Source organism: Halichoeres trimaculatus, unplaced genomic scaffold (assembly GCF_033239565.1).
Source record: "Halichoeres trimaculatus isolate MK-OKI-2021-1 unplaced genomic scaffold, fHalTri1.1 fHalTri1_scaffold_13, whole genome shotgun sequence".
In the NCBI taxonomy this organism is placed as follows: Eukaryota; Metazoa; Chordata; class Actinopteri; order Labriformes; family Labridae; genus Halichoeres; species Halichoeres trimaculatus.
In genome coordinates this window covers 26,664,691-26,692,422 of record NW_027437191.1, presented here as the reverse complement: position 1 = coordinate 26,692,422, position 27,732 = coordinate 26,664,691, and the positions used below count along the sequence as shown (strand labels likewise).

General features: G+C 42.6%; 1 protein-coding gene across 1 annotated transcript in view; it reads left to right on the top strand.

The window, feature by feature from the left end:
* The window catches only part of galnt14 (UDP-N-acetyl-alpha-D-galactosamine:polypeptide N-acetylgalactosaminyltransferase 14 (GalNAc-T14)), a 147,330-nt gene that overhangs the window by 117,828 nt on the left and 1,770 nt on the right, over positions 1–27,732 (top strand). Inside the window, exons 8-14 of the mRNA XM_074685661.1 lie at positions 3,875–3,959; positions 6,790–6,893; positions 10,919–11,045; positions 14,181–14,273; positions 15,192–15,275; positions 16,819–16,963; positions 23,132–23,251. Coding sequence (XP_074541762.1) covers positions 3,875–3,959; positions 6,790–6,893; positions 10,919–11,045; positions 14,181–14,273; positions 15,192–15,275; positions 16,819–16,963; positions 23,132–23,251 — 758 coding nt within the window. The remainder of the gene's footprint in view (positions 1–3,874; positions 3,960–6,789; positions 6,894–10,918; positions 11,046–14,180; positions 14,274–15,191; positions 15,276–16,818; positions 16,964–23,131; positions 23,252–27,732) is intronic.

Sequence of the window (27,732 nt, the reverse complement as noted above, 5' to 3'; positions counted from 1 at the left end):
AACGACTTGGGAGATGGATTTTTGACCTATACTGCAGCCAGCCACCGGGGGAGTGGATTTTTTTTCTGGCAACCTCACTTAGAAGTGAGCAAGATGACATCCATTTTTTACAGTACTAAGTATCGATTCACATAAACTCAAACGGTACCTTGTTTAGGGACCTGAACACATCCTTGTGACTGTGAGGGAGTGGAAGAGTATTTTCCATGCTGGACATGAACACACCATTGCAAGTTTACATATTGAGAATAAACATCTTAGATTTTAAGCTTTGAGGTTTTTTTATGACACAAATTAATATTTATTACCACATATACTTGCAAAGGAACCAAAATTGGTACCGTATTGTTTCAAATGTGAAAGATACCCATCCCTATGATTTATATTTCAGCCCCTCTTTAATCCTTAAGACTCTACAGTTCCACAGTTTCATTTAGCAGACGCTTTTGTCCAAAGTGAGGTACAACACAAGCAAGAATTTAGACAGAGGGGAAAACCTTCAATAATTAGTGCTAAAAATTCACTACGAGCTGGATCTGAGACCTTCTGACTCATTCTACCCCTGAGGACAAAGAGGAGAAGGGTCAGAACAAGTGCTTAAGTGTTTCCTGAACAGATGAGTCTTCAGACATCTCTTAAAAGTAGAAAGGGACTCAGCGGATCGTAAAGAGTTAAGTAATTCATTCCACCATTTGGGCACAACAGAGGAGAAGAGTCTGGCTAGAGATTTGGAGCCACGCTGGGCAGGGAGCACCAGGCGTCTTTCACAAGCAGAGCGTAGTGGACGAGAAGGAGTGTAGACCTGGAAGAGGGACCCCAGGTAGGCAGGAGCTGTTCTTGTCAATGTTTTGTAAGCCAGAAGAAGAGCTTTGAATTTTTTTCGAGCTGCCACTGGAAGCCAGTGAAGAGAGATTAACAGCGGGGTGACATGCGCTGTTTTGTGCTGGTTAAAGACCTGCCCAAAACAGGATTCACTTTATGAAACATGAGAATGATTTTTAGAGACACACGAGAGAAAAGGAAGTAGCAGTTTTGCAGGAAGCTTGAGCTTTTCTCTTTTCAGTCATTTCAGTCTGAAAACTCCATCAGAGCTGAACACCATCGGCTCCAGATTGTTCTCAGACTGAACAAAAGGTCTGGAAAAAGCCTGTACCGAAGCCCTCAGGTTGCTCTGATTCTCAGGAAGTGTTTCAGACCGCCAGCTTTCTGCCTTGTCTGTCAAACTCAAGTGAAGGCTGCAGTCCTCCATTAGACCACTTACAGACCACCGTCTGAGCGTGCTCCTGTAGTGACAATTATCTGAAATACAGAGTCTAAAAGCTGAAAACCAGGAAACCCTTAAAAGCTTGACAGAGGATGTGAGACAGCGAGAGACGGCTCGATGAGGAGCTGAAACCAAACGAGCAGATAATGAATCTGAACAATGAACAGCTGAGTCCTCCTTCAGCTCCCTGTCTCAGATCTCTGAGTCCCTGAAGCTGATCTCCTCCAGCTTCACCCCCGTCTCTCCCTCCGTCTCTCCCTCTTTCCATTAGCCCCTCTCAGACCAATCTTCTCCTCTAACAGCAGCCGCCAATCAATGCTGATAATAGGCCTGTCCGCCGCTCGCGCTCTCACACACAGGGAGAACACACAAAGATACTCACAAAGACACACAGACACACACACACACAGACACACACACACACGCACGCACGCACACACGCACACACACACACACACACACACACACACACACACACACACACACACACACAGGAATCGATGGTGATAGTCGTGTTGACAAAAAGACATTTAAATTATAGATGAAGCGCTCCCTTATAAAATAAAATATATTACAGCTATAAGACCAAGTTACACTGATTCAGCACCCCCCCCCCCCCCCCCCCCCCACACACACACACACACACACACACACACACACACACACACACACACACACTCACACGTGAAAACATAAACTTTAAACAGGAGTTGGGATTGCCGTTGCAGCTTCTTTCAGGCTTGCTGTACTGCCTGATCAGCAAACACACTCACTCACACACACACACACACACACACACACACACACACACACACACACACACACACACACACACACACACACACATACTTAAAGTCACACATGCATTGAAAACAGACTATGTTCAGTAATTACCCTCAGTATCTAAGGGTCGGTCTGTTTCTAACTCTGGCATGAACTTAACGGGACATTAACTCTTCAGATTTATCTTTGGTAAAACAGATTTTTTATCGTAATCTTTAGACTTACTTTGATTTAAAGTAAAGAGAAAATATCATCAAATGTTTAAAAAAACTTCAGATTTATCTTTAATGAAAACTACAAAGATTTTATCATGACGTTCTGTAAATTCTTCAAACTCACCTTTAATACAAAGTAAATATACTTTTTATCATCTTCTAGCTGGAAGTCCTGAGATAACGTGGTCACATTTTAAACCAGAACACCATCTGTGTTTGTTAGCAGTCACACAGGTGGACTGAATCTAAACTCAGATAGATAGATAGATAGATAGATAGATAGATAGATAGATAGATAGATAGATAGATAGATAGATAGATAGATAGATAGATAGATAGAAATACTGCAGTTTAGTTAAAAACAAATAATTCAATATGTGTTGAACTAAAGTGACACTGTTGCAAGTTACATTTATTAATAAAGAAACAATGTTCACACATTTGTCACATGTGAATTTGAGTTTGAATTTGAATTTATTTGGCCCCCCGTGGGAGAAACTTGTCTTGGAGGACAGGCTCCCCCATGCTGCTACATACAATAGACAATACAGTGTAAACAAGATACAGTGCAGACAAACACAACAACCACCCAAAACCCACAAAAACTTACAGGCATATGCACACCCCACACTGCCCATCCCCGAACATTACATGGTTACTCTAGTGTGAGCCCTCAAGTCCTCCGGCTTGTCTGTGTCCCTCTGGTTGCTTGTTAATTAAGCCTATAGCATGTGGGATAAATTAGTTTTTGTAACAGTTTAGTGCACAGAAAGGGGTCCTATACCTCCTTCCTGAGTTTAGGAGCTCAAACTGGGAGAACAGCAGGGGTCATATCAGTGGTGTAAATCCCAAGTTCCTGGTCAACACTCTGTTTCACTTATTGCTGTCAGAGTATGTAGCCATGTAACCGCAATCAAACAAATTGTCAAATTTGTGATTGGTGATAAAACACACCTTTTCATCTTCTTTACCCCATTAAAAAAAAAACGTTTTTGTTTATTTCAAATAGTTACCAATGGCACATAATTTGGATATTTCCAAGTCTAGAAAAAATGGAGATTCAATAGGTTAAGACCACAGACTGTATATAGAGTGGTCAGCGTGGTTCCACCATTTACCATTATACAGTTTTAGAGCCAAAATTCCTCCGTCACAGGCGCAGCCATTAGCAGCAGAGACTGTAAGGGATCCTGGGGGAATCTGAGTGGAGCCAGGTGACAAAAATAATACTTTTTTTTTTCTTTCAAGGGTCTTATCACTTCTTGACTCTTCCTCCGGGCATATTTCACAAACCCCCCCAAAAAATACACAAGAATGTCAGCTGTCAATCATCGTTAAATGTGGCGTAGAACCTTGTTTTTTAACCTCTTATAACTACTGAAAATGAAACTTTTCAGAAAAAAAAAACTTGAATACAAGGCAGTCAAACGATATCTTCAAATCACCACAACAATCAGATGTGAAACATTTCTACCAGGTGTATTAATTTTTTAAAGTTTGATCACAGCCCATCTGTGCATATTTTCAAGACTGGAGAGTCAGATTTTTTGACCTATACTGCAGTCAGCCACCAGGGGGAGCACTTTTTGACTTAAACACTTTCCTGTCACAGGCTTCGACTGGAGTCTACACTTCAAGTGGGAGCAGCTGACATCTGAGGAGAAGGCTCGCAGGACAGACCCCACCCTGCCAATCAAGTAAAGAACACACACACTCACACACAGATAAACACAACAAGTGTTCGAGTAAAGCAACATCCTGACACAGGAACTCATCAGGAAGAGCAGACACATAGGATGGAGCAGAAGCAGGAGGAAAGATGGAATAAAGGAGTAGTAAAAGAGGGATAAAGTAGGAGAGGAGCAGTAAATGAGGAAGAAATAAAAGAAATAAAGAAGCGATAGAGGAGGAATAAGTAGGGACTGAAGAAGGGAAGTGTAGGAGTAAAGAAGGAATTAAGGGTGTGAACTAGAATGGTGGAGGAGTAAAGGAGGGATAAAGGATGAATAAAGGAGGTTGTAATAAATAAAGCTGACTCTGCTCCTTTCTCTCTCCTTCTGAGCTTCAGTTTCTCCTTCAGGATGAAAAGTTTGCTTCTTAAAATCAGGAGCCAGGAAAGTTTCTTGAAAAGTTTGACGTGGGCGTTTAACCCCGATCTTCACTTCCCACTTTCACGCTCGGATGGAGAGTTTTAATTGCTGCTAAATGTGGTCACAGTGTTTCTGTGTGCGCGCGTGTTTTCACACTTCAGCTATAAACTGTACAGACAGGCAATCTTCAGCCGTCTCTAAAGAGGAGAGTTTATCTGTCTGGATTTCTCTGGTTTTGTTTCCTTTACAGAGTTTTTCTGATGTTTGGGTCTTTTATTCTCAGACTTTAAATCCTCCACATGATGTTCAGAGCTGAGGGTCCCTACATGAAGACTTTACACCAAACAGGGAGCGTTATAAAGGAAAACAAATCAGAAAGATGGAGCTAGTTCAGGGGTGGGCAAACTTTTTGATTTGTGGGCCACAATAGGTTCTAACATTTGACAAAGGGGCCGGACCAGGAGCAGATGGATGGAGTGCTTTGGTAACTATCAGGGTATCATTCATTCATTCCATATCCATTTTAGAATCCAAAATTGGAAAACGGATAACAACTTGTTATTCAATTTTTTGTTTTCAAATCAAAAATCAGAAAACAAATGTTTATTTTTCGCTGTTTTGATTTTGTTTTGAAATTAAAATTAGAATATGAGAGAATAGAATTGTAATGGGATTTGTAATTCGTGTTTTTATGTTTTTATGTTTTAAAACCAAAACGGAAAAACGGAATTACAGAAAAACAGAAAAGCGTGTTTTTTCTGTCCTGGTTTTAAAAATGAAAAAACAAAAAATAATAAAAGATTGTGTCAAAATTGTTTGTATGATATTTTGATATTAAATGTGAAAGTCTCTATATAATAATTAGACAAATAACTCACATTGAAGGTTTATACAGACATGTTCCTGAGCTTTTTTTTTTTTTTTATAAGTAACAGATCGCTGACGATCCACTCCATCTTATCCGTGCGCATATGCACACTTCCATGTGTTTCAATGAGTTTTGTTTTGTCCACTTTCCTTTTCTTAGGTCCGTTCATCCTTACAGAAGGGCTGATGGGTCAGAGGGTGAAGTGCAAACGTGGAGTAATAGGCCTACACTTCACCTCAACAAAGCCAATGTATCTACAGTGTGCCATCTAGTAGGAAAACATCAGAATTGCAGGGAAAATAAAACATTAACAAGGTTGATTTATTTAATTTTTTTCAAGTTCGGCGGGCCGGATTAAAACTTTTAACGGGCTGCATGTGGCCCCCGGGCCGTAGTTTGCCCATGCCTGAGCTAGTTGGAGTACACACAGCTCTCAACATGATATGATATGTGTTATATCAAACAATATGTCATGATATAAAGAGTTAAATCATATGATAGGATATGAAACATACATGTAGCCTGCAGTGGGCAGCTTTCATGGCTCAGTTTTCAGAGCTCAGCGCTCAGCTGCAGGGGAAGTTTACTCTAATCAAATCGAATCAATGCCCGACAAATCATTTCTTCAGAGAGGAAAACAAACAAACGGATGGCAGAGGAGCCGTGGCCTCTCTCTGCCTCTCTAATACACATGCACACACACACGCTCAGAAATATAAATAATGAACCCTGGCAGCGTTCCTCCTTCATGACTCAGATTGGTGGCAGGAGACCAGATTTACTGCTGTGCCAACTTGTGAATGTCTGACTCTGTGCATGTTTCTTTTAGAGGAGGCCGAGAGTTAAACACTTACAGATGGACGGCTGGTGATATGCCTGAGTGTGTGTGTGTGTGTGTGAGTGTGTGTAAGAAAGAAAGAAAGAGTGAAGGGATACTTGCAGATAAATGGAGTGTATCAGGTTTGTCATGACTATTATTTAATACTATAATATACAGTATAAAAACATTATAAAATAAAAAAAGAAAAGAACAATAACAAAAACCAAATCTACAGTCATACAAACTGTTTTTACAGTTATCTCATAAATGGGTCAGAAAGAGTCCCACTTCAGAGTCTCTGACTGTTATTTTTGGTAAACAAACACTCTCATACACACATTCACACACACACACACACCCACACATGCTCACACCGTCACACACGCGCACAGACACAGCTTTATTTAGACAGAGAGGACAGGATCATTAGTGCTGAACAGAGGGTATCTGATGGCAAGTGTTGGCCCCCTCAATTATCACATCGTCCAGATTATGATTCACCCTCAGCCTGAGTGTGTGTATGTTTGTGTGTCTGTGTGTGTGTGTGGTTTGTCCTGTAAAGGAAACAGAGGGAGCTTCAGAGAAGATAATTTCTTGCCATGATAAATCATCAGTTTGTTCAAAAGCTCACTTCACGTTTAATGAAAAGACCCTGATACTGAATCTACTCTTCTCTTTCTTTCTTTCTGTTTCCCTCTTTCCATCTGTCTCTGTTCCTCTATCTCTCTGCTGTTGTTCCTCTATGACAGGACTCCCATCATCGCAGGCGGGCTCTTCGTGATTGACAGGTCCTGGTTCAATCACCTGGGAAAGTACGACACGGCCATGGACATCTGGGGTGGAGAAAACTTTGGTGAGCAGATGAAAGAGTTTACAGACAGACTGACAAACCAAGAGAGGAGAAACTGAGAGAGGACAAACTAAGGGAGACAAATTGAGAAAAACTGAAAGGACATGGTCACACTGGCAAACCGTACCATTTTTAAGCTCGCTTCAACCCTTAGTTCGTTTGGCAAGTGTGGCCGCAAACGTGTCGTGCTTCAGAGTGGTTCTCTTCATGCACAAGCACAAGCAAGCAGACATGAGGTATGATCCATGTCGTATGATCACTGCCTGTCCTCTTAACAATCATTTTAAACAATAGCAGAGGTGTTAGAGGGCTGTGTCAGGCCAAAAAGACTTACCATAAGCCAAAAAGTCTCTAAAGTCAAAGTAGTGTTCTCATGTGTTTTATTGTGCTAACTGATGAGATTGAACTTCATGTAAACAGACGTTTCGTGATGATGTTAGCAGGTCATGCCTTATGTCTGGTTTATATTGGAGTAGTGTGACCGCTGGCTGTACTCTCCAGCAGGGGAACAGTGCTGCAAAGGATCAGTTTTATTTAAGCACAGCATGGTTTGAATGGCCAGTGTGACAACTACCTAAGAGGACAAAATAAGAGGGGACATACAGTGAGAGGAAAAACTGAGATACAACAACATAAAGGGGGGACGAACTGAGGGATGACAAAAAGAGAGTGGCACAAACTAAGGGGTGAAAACTGAGGAGGGTCAAAATGAGGGGGGGGCAAACTAAGGGGTGCAAACTAGGGGAGGTCAAAATGAGGAAAGGACAAACTAAGAGAGGAATAACTGAGAGAGGTCAAAATGAGGGGGGACAAACTAAGGGATTACAAAAAGAGAGGGGCACAAGCTTAGGGGTGAAAACTGAGGGAGGTCAAAATGAGGGGGGGACAAACTAAGGTGTGCAAACTAGGGGAGGTCAAAATGAGGAAAGGACAAACTGAGGGAGGAATAACTGAGGGAGGTCTAAATGAGGAGGGGGGCAAACTAAGGGGTGCAAACTAGGGGAGGTCGAAATGAGGAAAGGACAAACTGAAAGAGGAATAACTGAGGGAGGTCAAAATGAGGGGGGGCAAACTGAGGGATTACAAAAAGAGAGGGGCACAAGCTAAGGGGTGCAAACTAAGGGAGGTCAAAATGAGGAAAGGACAAACTGAGAGAGGAATAACTAAGGGAGGTCAAAATTAGGGGGGGGACAAACTGAGGAAGGACCAAAGGAGAGAGGTTGAAATGAGGGATGACAAAACTGGGGAGGAAAAACATATCAGAGAAACTGTGGGAGGAGAAATTAAGAGAGAACAAACTGAGGAAAGAGAAACTGAAGGAGGAAAAACTGGGAGAGGAAAAACCGAGAAAACTGGGGGATGACGAAATTGGGATGGAAAAACGTACTGGGGAAACTGTTGGAGGAGAAATTAAGAGAGGTAAAATCTAAGGGATGAAAAACTGAGAGAGGTCAAACTGAGGGATGACAGAATGAGGGAGGTCAAAATGAAGGGAGGACAAACTGGGGGGTTGAATAACTGAGGGACGTCAAAATGAGGGAGGACAAACTGAGGGATGACAAAAATTGGGGAGAAAAAACTTATATTGGAGAAACTGAGGGAGGAGAAACACAGAGGAGAACCTGAGGGAGGACAAACTATGAAACTGAGCTGACCTAAAAACAAAACTTAACCAAAACATTAATCAACATAAAACAAGAGAGATTAACTGATCTATTGATGAAGTGATGGAGGGATTAATAGATCAAGTAAATAAGTAATGGATCGCTTATATAATGAAAGGATGAATTGATTGAGTTATGAAGGGATGAATGGGTTATGAAAAGAAGTGCTGAATAGATGAGGTGATGAAGTGGTGAAGTTGAGCTGAGATCAGCCTGAAGGTCTTAAAAGCTGAAGGAAGGTTAAAACTCTTCAATCTGGAGACAACATCTGGCTCTCCTGCTGCTACCTGCCTGCAGTCATCTCAGCTCTGTGTGTGTGTACGTGCGTGCGTGCGTGCGTGCGTGCGTGCGTGCGTGCCTGCATGTGGGCCTGCGTGTGTGCTCTGTAACAGCTCTGGAGTCAGTCTGTTGATTGGTGGAGCTGCTGCTTTCCTCAGATTAATGAGAGGCTGTTAGCCCCATTTTCCTCACACACACACACTAACACACACACACACACACACACACACACACACACACACACACACACACACACACACACACACACACACACACACACACACACACACACACACACACACACAGGTTTGTATCAGTCTCTCAGCATCTCTCCTGTGCCTTCTGTTCTCCTTTGTTCTCTCCTCTTCATCTTTTCTTCCATCTCTCCTCCTCCTCCTCTTACTTTCACTCTCCTCTCCTCTTCCTCCTTTTCTTCCTGTCCTCTCCTCTCCTCTCTCATTCTCTCTCATCCTTTCATCAGCTCTGTGTGAAAACTTTATAAAGTTTCCTCCAGCTTTTTCTACTGGGGAAACTTTTCTGCTTCTGTCTTCAGAGCGAGCAGACAGCTCTGGAAAGGAGCTTAGAATAAGCAGGTCATACCAACGCTAGGGAAACACACACACACACAAAACGCACACACACAGGCTTCATGTCTACAAAAGAACACACTTCAGGTTATCACAGTGAATTCAACCAAAGGATCTGAGTCCATCAGGGACCATCAGGTTTTCACAAAGCTTGGCCCACTCAGACGGTGGGACGTGAGGAAAGAGAGAAAGCGACAGGGAGGGAGAGGTGGGGAGAGAGAAGGGGGGAGAAAAAGGTAAGGGGGGAGTGTAGAGAAGGGATTTAGAGCTGCAGTCACTTTTACTGACTATTGACATGACATTGAAGTGTTTTAAGGTACTGCAACCTGAAGTAGCTTAAGACATTAAGTGACATAAACTGATGTAAAGTAAGGTGAAGTGAAATAAAGCGATGTAAAGTGGCGTCAGGTGACTTAAAGTGAGGTGAAGTTATGTATTATTACATAAAGTAGTGGTGTGCAGTGATGTAAATTGATGTATTGTAACATAAAGAGAAGCAAAGTGACTTTTAAAGTGATGTCAGGTGACTTTAAGTGACGTATAATGATGGTTGATGGTTAAGTGACTTTTGACGGCCACACCAAAGCGAACTCGTGAATTTAAATGCTCAACACGTCTGGACCCTGGACTATTTTGACAAGCTGAGGGGCGAACGCGCGTTGGCTCGTCACTGCGCATGCTAAGTAGAGAGCCCGTTCATTTAAAGACCGAAAGCCCAAAAGAGCATCTGAAAAACAATGAGCTGTGGTTTCAAAAGCATGACAGGAGAGTGTGTGAAAGCTTCGTAGATCACAATCAAGGCCTGCTGCCTCTCCCTGGTAATCCACCGGCCCTGCCTGGCTGTTCCCTGCACGAGCCCCCGAACCCCCGACCACCCGAACCCCCGACCCATGTTCCTGGAGGTCTCCCTGGGGATAATGAAGGGGTCGAGGAAAGACAGGACCGCAAAGAACTTCCATCTTTTCCCTGGCTCTGCCCCTGCCCCGCTCTTTCCTCTTCTCTATCAGGCTCAAAACTCCGCTGAGGAAAACACAGTCAGACTCAGTGATGACCCGCTGGAAACAATTGTTTACAGAACTTACCTTCAAAACCTGTCTCCTCAGCAACTTTCACCCAAGCTTGCTCTTTTTTTTCCCGGTCTCTGTAGAATACACATGTATCATATAACTCTGGATGATGACAAACCGAACAGATTGTTTTCTCCTCCATCTTCCGACGGGGTTGGAGTCGGGGCAGGTGGCGGTTCCCCCCCACGTCATCAAATCAATGGCGTCATGGGGGAATGTCATCGCTGATTGGCTGCCACGGCACAGCCTCACGCGAATTCGCATCGTCATAGTTTTAAAATATAAATGATATAAGCTAGAGATTAAGAAAAAGTTCAGTGAGTCCAATAATAATTGATTGGTTGTGTGTGTGTGTGTGTGTGTGTGTGTGTGTGTGTGTGTGTGTGTGTGTGTGTGTGTGTGTGTGTGTGTGTGTGTGTGTGTGTGCGCAGAGATCTCGTTCCGGGTGTGGCAGTGTGGAGGTAGTCTGGAGATCCTGCCCTGCAGCAGAGTGGGTCACGTCTTCAGGAAGAAGCACCCATACATCTTCCCCGAAGGAAACGCCAACACCTACATCAAGTAAGAGCTCATTTCATCTCTGAGTTCCTCAGAGGATTTATCAGAGCTGTGTCTGTCAGAAGGTTCAGTCATCAGCTGAGGAAAGACTGAGAGATGAGGAGGAGGAGGAGGAGGGCGCACATCACAGGGTCGACACCATGAGTCAAGTAGACTGGATCTCTACTGTCCTAGATTAAACTCATGGTGACTCTCCTGAAGACTGAACCTCTGTCCAACTAAGAGGAAGAAAACAAAAGAAGAGGAAAGAGAGAAAAGGGAAGCGAGGAGGAAACACAGAGAAAGATAAAGAGAGGAGGAAACAGACAAGGAAACATAGAGGAGGCAACAGAAAAGAGGAAAGAGAAAAGAGGAGGGAAATAGAGGAAGAGTAAAGTGGGAGAGGAAACAATGTGGAAGTAAACAGAACAGGAGGAAACACAAGGAAACAGAGAAGAGGAGGAAAGGAGAGGAAGAGGAAACCGTGAGGAGGAGGAAAGTGTTGTTTCAGTGTTTTGCTCAGAGAGCTGGTAAAGAACGCTGAACGCCGCTAAACGCCGCTCACTCCGTTGTTAAAGTGGATTTACAGCTGCCTGCCAGCCTTTGAGCTGCCAGCACAATATTATCCTATTAGCATAAGCTGTATTCTGTTCTCTGCCCCTTTTAGTTCAAACAGCGAGATGTTTACAGGCAGTCCAATAATCCATTAACAGGACTAATGTGCTCAGACTGCCAGTGAATTGATGTCGTATAAATAGATTAATCAGGGCGACAAAGAGGACACTAGTTCCCTTCAGAGGGTGAAATGCACACATTCAGCGTTACAGCGTTTTTTTCCGCTTTATGGGTTATAAAGAAAACAGGAACATTCGGAGGAGACTGAGAGGCTCCTCCTCTTTATAGACATGAGCTGACCCAGAAATAAAGATTTATTGTCTCTGAAAATCAGATTTCAATTATGGAATCAGTGTGATGTGCCATACTTTTCCAAAGTGCATCCTACTGTGACATAAAGTATCGTAGTGTAGCACAGCGAAATGTAGTCCGTGGGTCCGGAGTCGGTTGGGTCTGTGGGTCTGGGATAAGCTCAGAGCTCCTGCTGCTTCAGGTCTCTGTGGAGTCCCGGCCTTTCTCAAGCAGCTCACTTAAACTTCAGCTTATCCTCAGCAGCAGTAGCACGCAGCAAGTTCTCACGCCGCCTGTTCTCACGCCGCCTGTTTGATGCACATTTCCCAGCCCCCTATTGGCCGTTACCGAGGCAACATCTGTTGGGAGCAGGAGGAGGTGGCTTTTATTCGTGTCAGAGCGGCTCCGTGTTTATGATCAGAGCACATCTCCCTGACAAAGCTCCCTGTGTCTGTTGCTCGCCGCCCTGCTGGTTCATCATCAGGAGTCCCGCACCGCACCACGCTTTATAAACACAGCAAATAAAAATGGCTGCTTAATAACTCGATTACAGAGATTATACCGTTGCCTCTGTCGCACCTCCTGCTGTGACCTCCTCTGTGTGTGCTTGTGTGTTTGTGTGTGAGAGACATACATTCCTGTTTGCTCACCCACAAATGTCTCATATCCTGCGTTCATTGAACTGCCAGAGTGTGCAGCTCTAATGAAGGGTTTCTATCATTTCACTGAGACTCAGAGGCTCAGTTAACAGCTGATCACCTGAGAGAACAGAGGAGCGATAGGAAGTGATGTAACAGCTGATCACCTGAGAGAACAGAGGACAGACAGGAAGTGTTCTTCAGAGCTGGATCAAGAGCAGTCATCTGGTTCAGGTACAGCAGGAGAAGGACTCTCATGGAGTCACATGCTCAGGTATCAGAGCAGTCAGGAGTCATCTATTAGATACACAGGATGAGTTTCTAATAGATGAGTATCAGTTCCCCTTTTAAACATCAGAGGGCGCTGACTGTTTGTGACTGCTCTGATTGGACATAAATATTGAGCAGGTGAGCATACACGGACGCAACAGGTGAAATTGTCTTTGAGGATGAATTGTCAGTGTTTCTGAGATAGAGATAATACCTGACAGAGCTCTGCTGAACATTTTAACATTTTATCTCCAGATAAATGTTTGCCCTCACTCTCAGATAATGATTTCTGTCAGTCTGTCTCTCAGGTGTACCTGTGTCTCCTCACCTGTTGGAGAGCTTATCTCATGAAACAACACGCAATGTTAGCTGCGGTCTATAATCAGCCTTAACACTATGAACAAAAAGACAGCTTTGGAATTAAGATAACCAAAAATATGAAGGAATAAAGAATACTAAAACATTGAATAAGAGACATCTTTTGTACAATAGAGTCAGCATTGTGGATTGAATCATCCTGAGCCTTATTATATCACATCACATCATATCATATCATATCATATCATATCATATCATATCATATCATATCATATCATATCATATCATATCATATCATATCATGTCATCAAATGTCATATCATTAAATGTTATATCGTTAATCATATTATTTCATCATATCATATCATTTCATTTCATATCTTATCATATCATTTCAAATTATATCATATCATATATCATCATATCATATCATATCAAATCATCAAATATCATATCATCATATCATATCATATCAAATTATATCATCATATCATGTCATCAAATGTCATATCATAACATATCATATATCATGCCATCAAATGTCATATAATATTATGTTATATCGTTAATCATATTATTTCATCATATCATATATCATATCATCAAATGTCATATCATATCATATTGTATCATATCATATCATATTGTATCATATCATATCATATCATTTCATATCATGTCATCAAATGTCATATCATTTAAAGTTATATCGTTAATCATATCATTTCAAATTATATATCATATATCATCATATCATATCGTATTATATCATGTCATACCATTTATCATATCAAGTCATGTCACATCATTTCATATCATATCAAATCATGTCATATTATGTCATATCTTATCATATTATGTGCCATATCATGCATCATGTATTATATAATATTACATCATTGGGTCATAATCTGGAAGTGTCTGTCTGTGCTGCCAATATTCAGAGTCAGAGAATGTCAGAGTCCAACACACTCAGCAAGCAGGAGGAAAGCAAACACTAAACACTTACTCTGATGGTGTTTTACAGGAACACACGTCGCACAGCTGAGGTCTGGATGGACGATTTTCGCCTGTTCTACTACTCAGCTCGCCCTGCAGCACGAGGAAAGTCATATGGAGAGTAAGGCACTAGCAAACAAACACAAACACAGTACTGTAGGTGTGGGAGACAAAAATTGATGTATCAGGATTTTCATATGTCCTTCATTTTTGACTTTTTTTATAAGTTGGGTTGAGAAAAAGTTGAGATGTCAGATCCTCTGAATAAATCCTAAGAACTGACTTTCATGTAATGTGCATTTTTTGGAACTATGCCCCCTGATGTAGTCTGTCGACATCATCATTCATTATTTATTTTTACATATTGTCTAGTGTCAAGAAAGTAAACTGAAAATTGCAAAAATCGTTACTTTGACAAAATTGCAATCTAATTTGAATGGCAATGCAGAAATTGTAGAAGAATCGTTTTTGGAGAAAAGCATATCATCCCAACCCTACAAGATTGTCTATACCTGTATCTTGTCCTCTGGCTGGCTGCTCTAAACCAGACCTCTAAGATGAGTAGACAGGATCTGGGTTGGAGATATTCATGGCTTCTCTTCTCTTTCTGTCAAACATGAACACAGCCCAAATAAATGTTTACCTCACTGGAGTGTAGGAGGAAAATCTCTGCACAGCAGCAGGAGCAGACTTTAAACACCTGCCCCAACATCTGTGTGTGTGTGTGTGTATGTGTGTGTGTGTGTGTGTGTGTGTGTGTGTGTGTGTGTGTGTGTGTGTGTGTGTGTGTGTGTGTGGGTGTGTGTGTGTGGGTGTGTGTGTGTAAGAGGTATTTTTGTGTTTATCAGTCAGAAGCGGTGGCATTTTAACACCTTTGCCTTCCTCTCACATCACACACTTTAATTATTGGACCTGATGGAGTCCTCTCACTATCTGATCCTTGTTTGTTTGTTTTGCTCTTTCCCTGATGCTTTGTGGTGTGTGTTTGTGTGTGTGTGTGTGTGTGTGTGTGTGTGTGTGTGTGTGTGTGTGTGTCCAGTGTCCACGGCAGAGTGGAACTCCGCAAGAAGCTCAAGTGCAAATCCTTCAAGTGGTACTTGGACAATGTCTACCCAGAGCTCAAGTAAGAGAGTCCTTCTGTGTGTGTGTGTGTGTGTGTGTGTGTGTGTGTGTGTGTGTGTGTGTGTGTGTGTGTAAGAGCTGACTTTCTGCTGAGTGTCTACCAAAGGGTTGTTTACCAGTATAAAACTACTGTGTTAGCCACATAGCTTACCAATATGATGCTAACGGTCGCTGATGGTTAAGCAACATTATTTGCAAATTTGTTGCTTACTGAAGCTAATGTGTTAGCCAGATTGTTTACTTATATGATGCTAACATAAGCTAAAGCATGCATTCTCGCTTCTGGTGTTTGTTGTTTTTTATGAAGTTGATTGTGTTCTTTTTTTGAAGCTATACTTTTGCTATGAGTGCCATGAAACGCAACTCGAAGCAAACAAAAGCTAACAGTTAAGCCACATTGTTGACCAATACAATGCCAAAAGAGGCTAACAGTGTTAGCTGTGCTTACAGTCTGTGATGTCATCATTCTGAAGTTAAACTCTCTGAAGATTGTGGTAGTGAAAGTTAATATCAGTCATCGAGAGGTTTGGACCAATCAGGATCAAGCATCTGACCAGCCTGAACATCTGTAAGGAACGTGGTGATAACATACACCAACATACTTGTCCTTTAACCATCAAATTTTGCATTGATGACGTGTCTCAGAGATACAAACACACACCAGCAGCAGCAGAAATACTGTACCATCACACACACTTTTATTCTAATGTTTCCTCGCTCATTCACACAACCCAACACACACACTTAGTCACGTACACATTCTTAAAGAGGCGTTTATCCACTGCAGGCTCTGCTAATCCCTCAGAATGAATTAACAGGCCGGCTCTCCAGGGAGGACGGACCTGACCCTTAAAACGCGGAATAACCTTTAACGGGTTATTAAAGCAGAGAGATAGCAGATTGAATTAACGCTGCAGGGCTTAAGCCCGAGTTTAGAGCACAGCCCAGAGTTTAAGGAGAAGTTTATCTGAGGGAAACTTTGAGAAGTAATGAGTTTACAGAGACGAGGCCTGGAGCGGATTAAAGGTGCAGTACGCATTTTTTAAAGGGAGTGCTAAATCACCATCAGAGGGATTTCCTGATAATGAGACTGTGGAGGGGATGATTGGACTCTGAGGCTCACCCAGGCTCTGGGGCTCTTTAAATAGACCCCATGTATCCTCCAAACACTGATACTGCAGTACAGAGGAGTTAAAGGGTCAGTCCACTAAACTTGTGAAACCACGCTCTCTGTTTCAGCTTAGTGATGAGAGCATAAAGTGTTTTTCTGTGCTCATAAATAGAGCAACATCAACACCTTTAGATGTCTCTAGATGTATCCTCAGTTGCCCTCTAGATTTCAGATGAGTTGCTCAAACATCCTCCACATTAAAGACTCACAGTGAGAAATAGCACTGAGAGCAGGAGCAGGTGAACACCTGGAGACTTATTCCAACCTGTGCCAGACTCAACACTCACTGAGTGTTAACAAGGTTTTTGTGTAATGTCACCCTCAGCCAGGTATGATAGATCTTTTTAGTGCAATAACTGTGTTTCATCCTCAGGGTCCCAGACGACTCGGACTCTCAGTCTGGGGTGATTCGGCAGCGGCAGAACTGTCTGGAGTCTCGCAAGCTGGAGGGTCAGGACACGCCTGTCCTCACACTGGCGCCTTGCACAGGGACAGAGGGCGTCCCTGCCATCAACCAGGTGAGTCACAATTAGGCAAATCTCTTTGTGTAAGAATGAAGCTACTGAATATGTGAAACGAAACTGCAGTTCCTAAAGTGTCCACTGGAGGCTGTCTCATAGAGCTGAAGCCTCCCTGTTTCAGTCCACAATCATCCCAGCAGGAGGTGAATTTTCCAACGATAAAGAAATAAAGCTGAAGATATCTGGTGGAGACAAACCGTCAGAGTCTCAAAGCAGACTGATGGACCTGCAGGGTCCAGGTTTAGACGTTTCCTCTTTGAGTTCAGATAATTATGAAAAACCTTCGTCTGAATCTGTACTGCAGGTTTTATTCTAAAGAAACTGTTTTCCTCATGTTCAGTCCACTGAGAGCCCTGTGTGTGTGTGTGTGCGTGTGTGTGAGTGTGTGTGTTTGTGTGTGTGTGCGAGCCTCCACTCTTCTTCTCTGTAATTAATACCCGTAGGATTCTCATTACTCTGTGTTGCGAGCGAGTGTGAAGGCTGTGATCTCCAACAAGATGCCTCACAGAGAGCAAACAAGTCAGCTGCTGGAACGCCCCGAGGGCTCTGAGACTGAGGCTGCTGGTTCAAATCCCTTAATGCTCAGAGCACAGACAAGTGTGTGTGCATGTGTGTAAATGTCTGTAGTTGTTTCCTTCTCAAAGGTGTGTGTGAGCTGCTGTCAGGTGGAAATGTTTTTAATTTTCTTCCAGCCAGTTTCTCCTGAGAGAATTAAATCAGCTCCGTCTCCTCTGAGAGTTAAATTAAATTAAAGAAGTCATCCACAACCAAAAGCACATATTTAAACATCTGCATTGAAACATTTGCATAAAAACATCGAACACACTGGGGAGTCTCTTGGTTTGAGAGAGTTCAGAGGTCACTGAGATCAGCACGCTGTTTATTAACCCAGTCATGAGACTGGCAGTGATCATTTCTTCAAAGCTTAGAGTTAAAAACTGAGAAGTGATGAGAACCACCAGCACAGCCTCTCAGAGTTGGAGGGTTAATTCATTGCCTGGCCAAAAAAAAGTCGCCACCAAAAAACAGGTCACACACTCTAATATTTCCTTGCACAGCCTTTAGCTTTGATTACAGCATGCATTCGCTGTGGCATTGTTTTGATAAGCTTCTGCAATGTCACAAGACTTATCTCTATCCAGTGTAGCATTCATTTTTCACCAATGTCCCATCCCAAAGATTCTCAATGGAGTTAAGGTCTGGACTCTGTGGTGGCTAATCCATGTGTGAAAATGATGTCTCATGCTGAACCTCTCTTTCACAATTTGAGCCCGATGAATCCTAGTCCGTGTCATCAGGGAAGAAAAACTCCACTGATGGAATAACCTGGTCATTCAGTATATTCAGGTAGTCAGCTGACCTCATTCTTTGATCACAGACTTTTGCTGAACCTAGACCTGACCAACTGCAGCAACCCCAGATCATAGACTGCCTCCACAGGCTTGGACAGTAGGCACTAGGCATGATGGGTGATCACTTCATCTGCCTCTCTTCTTACCCTGATGGCCCATCACTCTGGAACAGGGTAAACCTGGACTCATCAGACCACATGATCTTCTTCCATTGCTTCAGAGTCCAATCTTTATGCTCCCTAGCAAATTGAAGCCTTTTTTTCCCAGTTAGCCTCACCGATTAGTGGTTTTCTTAAAGCTACACAGCTGTTCAGCCCCAATTCCTTCAGTTCCCTTCGCACTATTAAACAAAGCCCTGAGTTCTACTGTTTTTTTTCCTTGATTTGATTTCACCAAACGTTTAAGCGATTGCGATCACCATTATTCTGGATTTTTTTACCAGCCACATTTCTTCCCCGAAGACGAGGATTATCCAAGAGGAGGCTTGTACCTATTTGCTTTGTTAAATCCAGGTAGCGACTTTTTTTTTTAGGCTAATTAGCCTTTAGCTCGGGGTGTCACACTCTATAAAACAGGGGCTAAGCTGCAACCCACATGCAGCAGTTATTCTGCAGTGGTCTGTTCAAACTTGAAAGTCTATCAGTAAAATGGGGAGTGAGGTTACATTTGCTCTGCATGGTAGATGACTGGCAGGACATAGCTAACCAGGATTTACTGACGTTACACATTACAGACATGTCTTAAAGCACCGAACCGTCAACCACGCTGTATAGACGGCTACTGGACTACATACAAAGTGACGGTGTTTACTTGTTGTCACGTTAGCCTACAGATATGTTGGGGCACCAGGCTGCCGATAGCACTACATAAAGCTGGCATAAACTCCAACCTTTGCTTGATGTCACATTTCAAAGCGCAACGCTAAGTAACTGTACTTGTAAATACCTTACCTCAGCGCGTTGTATCCAGTAAAAAGTTTTCTTTTGATGTCCATTTAATCCAAAAACAAACACACGCCTCACTAAAAGTAATTTACAACAGTGTGCTGAGACTCCAGGCTAGAAGATGGCCAGGGAGTGCACTTAAAGGATAAGTTCTGTTTATACAGTTTTTACATTGTTTATAGAATGAAGTAGAACAAAATACTCACCCAGAAGGTTTTCCTGATCCAAGCAGTGCTTTGGGAGATATTAAGATCCAAAATCGTGCAGCGGACGTCCGTATAATGGGATCCATCGGGGCATAGACAGCGCCGCTCCTAAAACTGCATTAATCATCCAAAAACTCATGTTTTTAACCAATATTCCATCATGGTCCGCTCTGGGTTAGTCCTCTGCTGCAGTCTGTGTCACTCCAGACAGCGCTGTGAGGCTGTACTGACCTCTGAACTGACAAAGACTTTGTTTACGATTGCCCCTCCGTGCATGCACAGTGCGGCTCATTGTTTTAAAGGGGAAGACGGCAGGCTACATGACACACGGAGGGGCAAACGTAAACAAAGTCTCCGTCATTTCAGAGGTCATTACAGCCACACAGCGCTGTCTGGAGTGACACAGACTGCAGCAGAGGACTAACCTGGAGCGGACCATGATGGAATATCACATCTTTAAACCTGAATCCTGCTTATTCCGACACTGAAACAGAATGAGCAGAACAAACAGAGCCTGATCCACAGCCTCCTCCTTTCCTGGTCTCAGTTTCAGACTGGGGCACTGAACTCAGACACAGATCCTCAGTCTGTCGTTAATGCTCGTGTTTGCCTTTGGAGCTCGTAAAGAGACAAATGTATAAAGTTCAGTCTGTTTCACAGTAAAGTTCCTCTAAGGAGCTGTAACACATGAAACAACAGATGGAAACTAAACTAAACAAATGAAAACAAGGCTCAGGGTTAAACGTGTCTGTGTAATCTGAATAAATCACTGCAGGTATCAGAATGCTTTGTTTGTGACACAGACATGTCTCTCAGCCCTGATAGCAGAGGGTTTGTTACTCAGACTTAAAGGCTCTGCTTTCAGCCTCTCAGTGACAAAGAAAGGATTTCTTTGGAGCAGCTTTCACAGTCAGGATCAATAACAGAAGCTCAGAGACCAATTTATGAATCCACAGCAGCAGAAAAAGAGCCAAGCGCTCCTCACGTCAGTCACATTCAAATATATTCTGCTCCATTACTGGGACGTTTCTCATCATCTGACGATGACAGCGTGTACACCGGAGCAGAAAAATGGGACGCAGGAGCGGGAGAGTGGCGGCCGTGAAATTCAACCCACTGAGCCACAAAAATATCGTTCTGAGCACAATTTGTCCCAAATGTGAGGAGAGCAGGAGCATGTAGCTAACCCTGACCCGGAGCGCGTGACCCTGAGAGCGTGAAGCTGAAAGTGTGAAGCTGAGAGTGCGTGAGCGTGAATCTGAGCGTGAATGAGAGACGGCTCCATCTGAAAAACAGCTGACACTCACGTCTTTGTATTCACAGATGTAGGTGTCAGCGTGCTCTTTGTTTTAACCTCGAGTGTCACAGAGACGTTAGTGCTGCGTCTGCAGACTGTTTCAGAGCTGACTGCTCCATGTTCAACCACGGAGCACGATAACCTGCAAACCTGCAAACCTGCAAACCATTAACCAGAGCTGAGGAGAAACTGCACAAAGCAGAGCACAGAAAGAGAGAGGTACAGCAGCACAGCCAGGGGCCAGAAAAAAAAACAGACTACACCAACAAAATATGATTAAATACACCAAACTCTCAGAAGACTAGTTGTCAAGTTTACCTGTTTATCCACTTGTTAAACTAATTATCTAATCAGCCAATCACACAGCAGCAACTGAGTTAATTCAGTCTTTGTATGTTTGAACTAAAAATAAAACATCTGCAAGTTAATCTAAAATCTTATTTGCAGTAGCTCCATGGAGCGCTGACATATATTACATTTTCTGGTGTTGTTTTTCTTTCAAACATATTAAAAAATTAAAGACATGGACACAAAATAAACTCATATGTTGGCATTTGTTTTTAACTATAATGCATCAAGGCAACGAAGCTCTCAATTTTTGTTGCAATTTTTGCAAGTTTTTTTTTAATTTGGAAAAAACACCTTTTTAAAGATTTTGCATATTTCATTTTTTGAATTTCTACAATTTTTGCAAATTATCTGTATTCCATTTTTTTATTATTATTATTCATTTTTTAATTCTTGTCTTTTTTTAAATATATGATTATTTTTTATTTCATATATATTGCAATTTTTGTACATTTTTAAAAATGTATTTCTTTAAAAAAATAAAATATTTGAAAGCAAAAATCATTTTCAAAAATTTTGGAACTTATGGAAATTTCAGTAAGTTTGCAAATTTATGAAATATAAAGCATTACTATTTTTTTATTTTACAAGTTTATTTAAAATTAAAAACTAAGACATCAAATTTGCAATTTTGTAAACACAAAAAACTACAAATTTGTAGAATTATTCACTTCATTTTTACTATTTTTGAAGAATTTTATTTACCTTTTTGTCTTTGTTGTGAAGATAAAGTACATTTTGTGGCTCATGAATGACTTTAATCCATGTGAGCTGAGGCAAAATGTAAAAAAAACATGTTCATAAAATTGAGATGCAGTACTTCAATAATTAAATGATGAAGAATAAAATCAGGTGATATTATTAGTCATACCTCCCATGAGTTTGGTTTAATTCTGTTTCTATGAACAATCACATCAAACTGTTAGAATGATAATAGAACTCCAACATGTCTAAATATCAAACAAATGAGGAAAATTAAACTCAGAATTAGAACCTGATGTTTTAGTTGTTGATGATGATGGCGGGTTGTCATGTGGCGTTGCTCTCTGTGGGTAAAGTCTGATGGTCTTGCTGTGTGTTGATGTCTAACTCAGAGCTGATTTATGGAGCTACAGCACCAATTAACCTCCAGTGTCAGTCTCCTCTCTGCACACCAATAAATCAATCACCGCTGAAATACAGCCTGCAGCACCCGCTTACTCAAGATAAACCCCACAGAGACCCACAAGGACCCACAGAGCCCCCTCACCTTACTGTAACCTTCTTTTAGTCCTCACAGAGCTCCCAGCTGGTCTCAGCAGGTGTGCTCATCTCTGTATGAACTGATTTGTGATTAATGTGCGGCTCAGCGACTGCATGGTGAAAACAAGGGCTGGAAACATCAACGATGATTTCCTTCATCACTGATCACAGTGAGATGAAACATCGAGCCTGAGCAAACACAGATCACAACACAAAGCACAAAACAGAGATTTCAAACAGAGTCTGGGAGCTGCAGTAGCAGTGCTTGATGTTCAGACTGCAGATTTTCAAACCTTTACATATTCATACGTTGTAGAAATCCCTGAATCTGTCTGTAAACTGATCAAAACGCTCTGTTTACAAAGGAGCACCAGATCTTCACCAGACTTGTTGAAATGAGGATTTCCTGAGATCATCTAAAGGTGATAAAGATCAGCACACTAACAGAACGGGTTTATGCTTTTATTGTGGATTTGTGATGTCAGAGAATAGAGGATGGGACTGCATAAAGCTTTTTAGATTCGCTGATGAGTAATTTCAGTCTCTGACTCTGTGTTTGGTGTCTTTGTTGACATGTTCTCAGGACAGGAGCGAACTGACAGAGAGCTTCACTTCCTGTTTCATCCTAAACAACGTCATCTGTCTGTGATGATCATCAGACAGAGACACTCTAAATGTCAGCTTTCAAAAGCAAACCGACAGACCTGACTCCTGTCACCCTTCTCCCTTCTGTCCCCCCTGTCTCCCCACTTTCACCCCCCTGTCTCCCCCTCCAGGAGTGGGTTTACACCCACGGGCAGCAGATCCGACAGCAGCAGCTCTGTCTCTCTCTGTCCACCACCTTTCCTGCCTCACAGGTCCTGCTGCTGCCCTGCAACATGGCCGACGGCAAGCAGGTCTGTACACACACACATGCACAGTCACAGTCACACACACACATTAAACACAGGTGGTGTGAAGCTGCAGGCGAGTCACTTCTCTACATCATGGGGCTGATAAATTAATCTAAATGTTAATTAATCTAAAGCTGAATTTGTCCAAAGATAATCACTTCACACACTCACACACGCACGCACACACTCATGCTGCAGGGGGAGCAGATGCTGCACACTTTTTTGGACAGGCAGCTGAAATACTCTTAACACACACACACACACACACACACACCAACACACTTGTCATTACCTGACCACTGGGCACCTTGACGGTGTCCCAGAAGCCCCTGCAGCAGAGAACAACCTGACAACCAATAAATCACCTGAGAGAGGGGGAGAGGGGGAGGATAGGAGGAAGCAGGAGAGAGGAAAGGAAAAGGTGTAAAAAGAAGGGAGGATGGTAAAGAGAGTAAAAGGTAAGGAAGGAAGGAAAGGAGAGAAAGAGGTAGCTGAAGATTACCTCATTACACCTCACCACCTGTTCAGCTGCTGAGAAGGAGTGTGTGTGGGTTGTGTGTGTGTGTCCCATCTCTCTCACTGTAAAACGTGCTGAGTGTGTGTCGACTCAGTATTTGTGTGTTGGATCATAAATCTCTGATTGTAGATGTAAAGATAACGGATCTGTACTGGTGGTCTGAGTTTCAGGCTGAGACCTGTTCCAGTTCCTGTTTGCACTCTGAGTTATATCAACCAAACATTTTAAAGCAGTTTATTCTCCTCTTGAGGACAGACCTGACAAAGCTTGACTTTTGACTAATCTGCATTATAATGTTATTTCATCAAACTGAAGAGACGTTCATCAGAAGAAAATCAGTTGGTGTGTCAGCCAAAAGCTGCGTTTCAACCAAGCATGGTACAGTTAAGCCTGATCCTGTTTGCGTTTCCACAGCAAACTGTGCCCCCTTGTGATAGATAGTGTGTAAGCCAGATCCCGAAAGCTGCATCAGTTATAAATAGCGACACCGTAGCAGTGCGACACAGTTTACCCCACCAATAAATCCAACGAAGAAGAAAAACGTGACACTGTAAACAAAGCGTATCGACAACTGTGTGGTAAAAGCTGTGCAACATTTCGTCCTCTTTTTGATTGGCACATGACTCTTTGTTACAAAGTGCAATCAAGATTTGTTTCAGAGAAGACTGTGTGCCGCCAGTAGAGACACAGCTGCACAGTAAGTGACGATTCTTTACCAATCAATGGATTGTAGTGTTGTAGCTCCACCTTCCCAGATCGGATCGGTTTAGTCTGGTACCAGAGACAGTAAAAAAAATGGACATCCACTTGCTTGGCTCAAAGTGAGGCCTCCACAAAAACTGCTCCCCCTGGTGGCTGGCTGCAGTATAGGTTAAAAAATCTGACTTTCCAGTCATTCCAGATGGGCTGTGGTCAAACTTTAAAAAATCAATACACCTCGTAAAAATGTTTCTCACGTCTGATTGTTGTGGTGATTTGAAGATATCATTTGGGTGTCTTGTACCCAAGTCCTCTTTTTTCTGAAAAGTTTTGTTTTCATTAGTTATACAAGGTTAAAAACAAGGCTTTATGTAACGTTTAATGATGATTAACAGCTGCCATTCTCATGTATTTTTTTTCGGAGATTTTAAAATATGTCAGGAGGTAGAGTCAGGAAGTGATTAGACTCTCGAAAGAAAAAATATAATTATTATTTTTGTCACCCAACTCCACTCAGATTCTCCCAGAATCCATCACAGTCTCTACTGCACAGACTCTGGCTGCACAACTGCTCAATGGCTGCACCTGTGACGGGGGAATTTTGGCTTCAAAACCGTACAATGATAAATGGTGGAGCCATGCTGTCCACTTTATATACAGTCTATGTCTGGTACCCGTACAGATAGGTGCCAAAAAGTGGGGCGGCTTGTCTCAGATATTTGGGGGTCTGTCCTGGGATTAGTCAGTGGCAACACCGTAAAATGTGTGCTATTCCGAGACGAGCCGAACTGAACCACTTTAAGGAAACAGGACTATAGATTGTAAAACTAATGGATGTAGTCTCCCTGACGTCACCCGTCTGTTGCTGAAACAGATTTTTGAAGCAGATTGGCTATCATGGCCAGAATAGAAGTGACAGGGGCTTTGAGTACAGCTATAAGGCATCCGTCAGTCACGTGAGCTGAGCTGTGCCTCTGAATGGGCAAGCTCACCATCTTAATATACCCTAACCTGCCAAGTTACAAAAAAATCACCCCCGTAATTAGAGATTCAGACAGGAGATGCTTTTTGAGCCAGGCTGTAAAGAGGTTAATGAACTTATAAACTGCTTTTTTTGCTTGGTGTGTATGCGACTTCCGCATTGTCCAACATCCTTAGACTGGAGGTTACCGCTTGGTTTCAGCTTCAAACCACTGAAAGAGGACAGAGAGAAGTCTCTGTGTGACTTATTGTTTACACTCAGACTCACCCAGACTGAGGAACAAGGGCTGAGAGGGGACATAAAGGTCCTAAAAATAATGTTGGTGTTGTTTTGATCTCTGGTGGTTTCTCAGACTGATCTGTAAACATGAGGCAGACTAGAAAGGACGTGTTGGCAGGTGAGTCTACCTGCTGCCACTTTGGCAGGTCTCAAAAGCTCAGAGTTACTGTCAAGAGGACGAACCAGGTCGAGTTAAAGCTGATAGAGTCTGACTGAAGAGAAAGAAGGAGGGAAGCAGAAAACAAATGACAACGAGAGGTGAAGAGAGGTGAGAGTGAGGAAACATCAAAAAGTGAAGAATAAAAAAAGAGATGTAGAGTTGTGAACAAAGTGTTAATGCGTCACGTAGTGCGTCATTATTCCTCTGAGCCTGGAGCAGGTCCTCAGAGGCACAGACACACATGAAGCCTCAGACTGGATCTGCTCGCTGAAACAGGGACACACCGAGGTGGAATTCACAGAGGAGCCGCGTCCTCATGCTCCACACACTCAACAACACTCTGACAAGTCTGATATTTTTATTCTGGGGAAGACGTTCCCCCATGGCGGAAAGATGAGAGACAGAATAAACAGAAAGGTAGAGAGGACGCCAATCACAGACGAGAGAGGATGTTTGTGGAGTGTCAGAGCCGAAACCAGAACAGTGTGTGTATTCTCACAGAGTGTGTGTCCTGACAGTGTGTGTATGACCTTTCAGTGTGTGTGTTGGATGCACAATGAGTGTTTGGGAGAGAGATAATCTGACAACAAGAGGGCGAAAAGGAGACGAATTAAGAAAGAAATTGGAGAGGATGGAAAGACAGAAAAATATGAGGGCAGAAAGGAATAAAGACATGTAAGAGAAAAACAGAAAGAAATGCAGAAAGTTAAAAATCATGGAGGGGGGAAAATAGAAACCCAAAAAAGTTTTTTGGTTCTCGGCAAAAGGAAAGAGATGATGAATAAAAGAAACAAGGCAAGAAAGAGATGAGAAGGGAAGGAAAGAAGGAAGTGAGGTATGTTTTATGGTAAAAGGGAAGGAAGGATGGAAAAGAGGAGGCAGGAAATAAATGGAGTCGTATAAAACAAAGGGTAAAATAAAGGAGGGAAGAGATAAAGGTGAAATCAAGATGAAGAGAGGAGGAAGAAGAGGAGAGAGGATGTTAGTCAGGATGTTAATAAACCTATGTACACACACACAGACGTGTGTATGTGTGGGTGTCCTCTCTGTGACAGTCTGCTGGTCTCTGGTGGTCTCCATCTCTCTCTCCCTGCAGCAGAGGTTTGAAGTGTGTGGTGTTTAAAATAAAGACCATGAATGTCTGTTATAGTGTGTGTGCAAGTGTGTGTGCATGTGTGTGTGCATGTGTGTGTGTGTCTGTGTGATAACAGCAGATTTAGAGTGTTTCTTTCCCCGTCCAGCAGTCGTCAGCAGTAACGAGCTGAATGTTAATTGATTTACTTTTAATTATCCTCCATCTTTATTTCAATTAAAAAGCTCAGCCGCCACCGCACGCCGCTTCACCACCAGCGTGACATCCCGACGATGCAGCACAACGCCACACTCAAAGAACAAAGGCAGATTTTGAGTGTGTGTGTGTGTGTCTCTGTCTCTGTGTGTGTCAGTGTGTGTGTGTGTGTCTTTGTTACAAGGCCACATGAGATAAAGATACATGACAGTGATACGCCTCAGAGGCCTGAAAACAACACGGCCGCACCCTGATACACACACAAAAACAGGAGTACAAGGAGACACACACTCTCACACACACACATCTGCACACACACAGAAATATCTTGACTCTCTCCCCTGATGAGTGTGTCTCAGACCCTCGGCTGATAAAAGCCTCCTTTCATGTCTGATCATATCGCCTGCTTTGTTTCCAGCTAAAGAACCCAGCTATGAATAATGCACTCACACACATACTCTCCCCCTTTCATACACACACACACACACATACAAAATCTGAAAGCTGTGCTTGGTCAGAGAACATCTGTACTGCAGTAAAACGTGAACAGAGAGCTCCC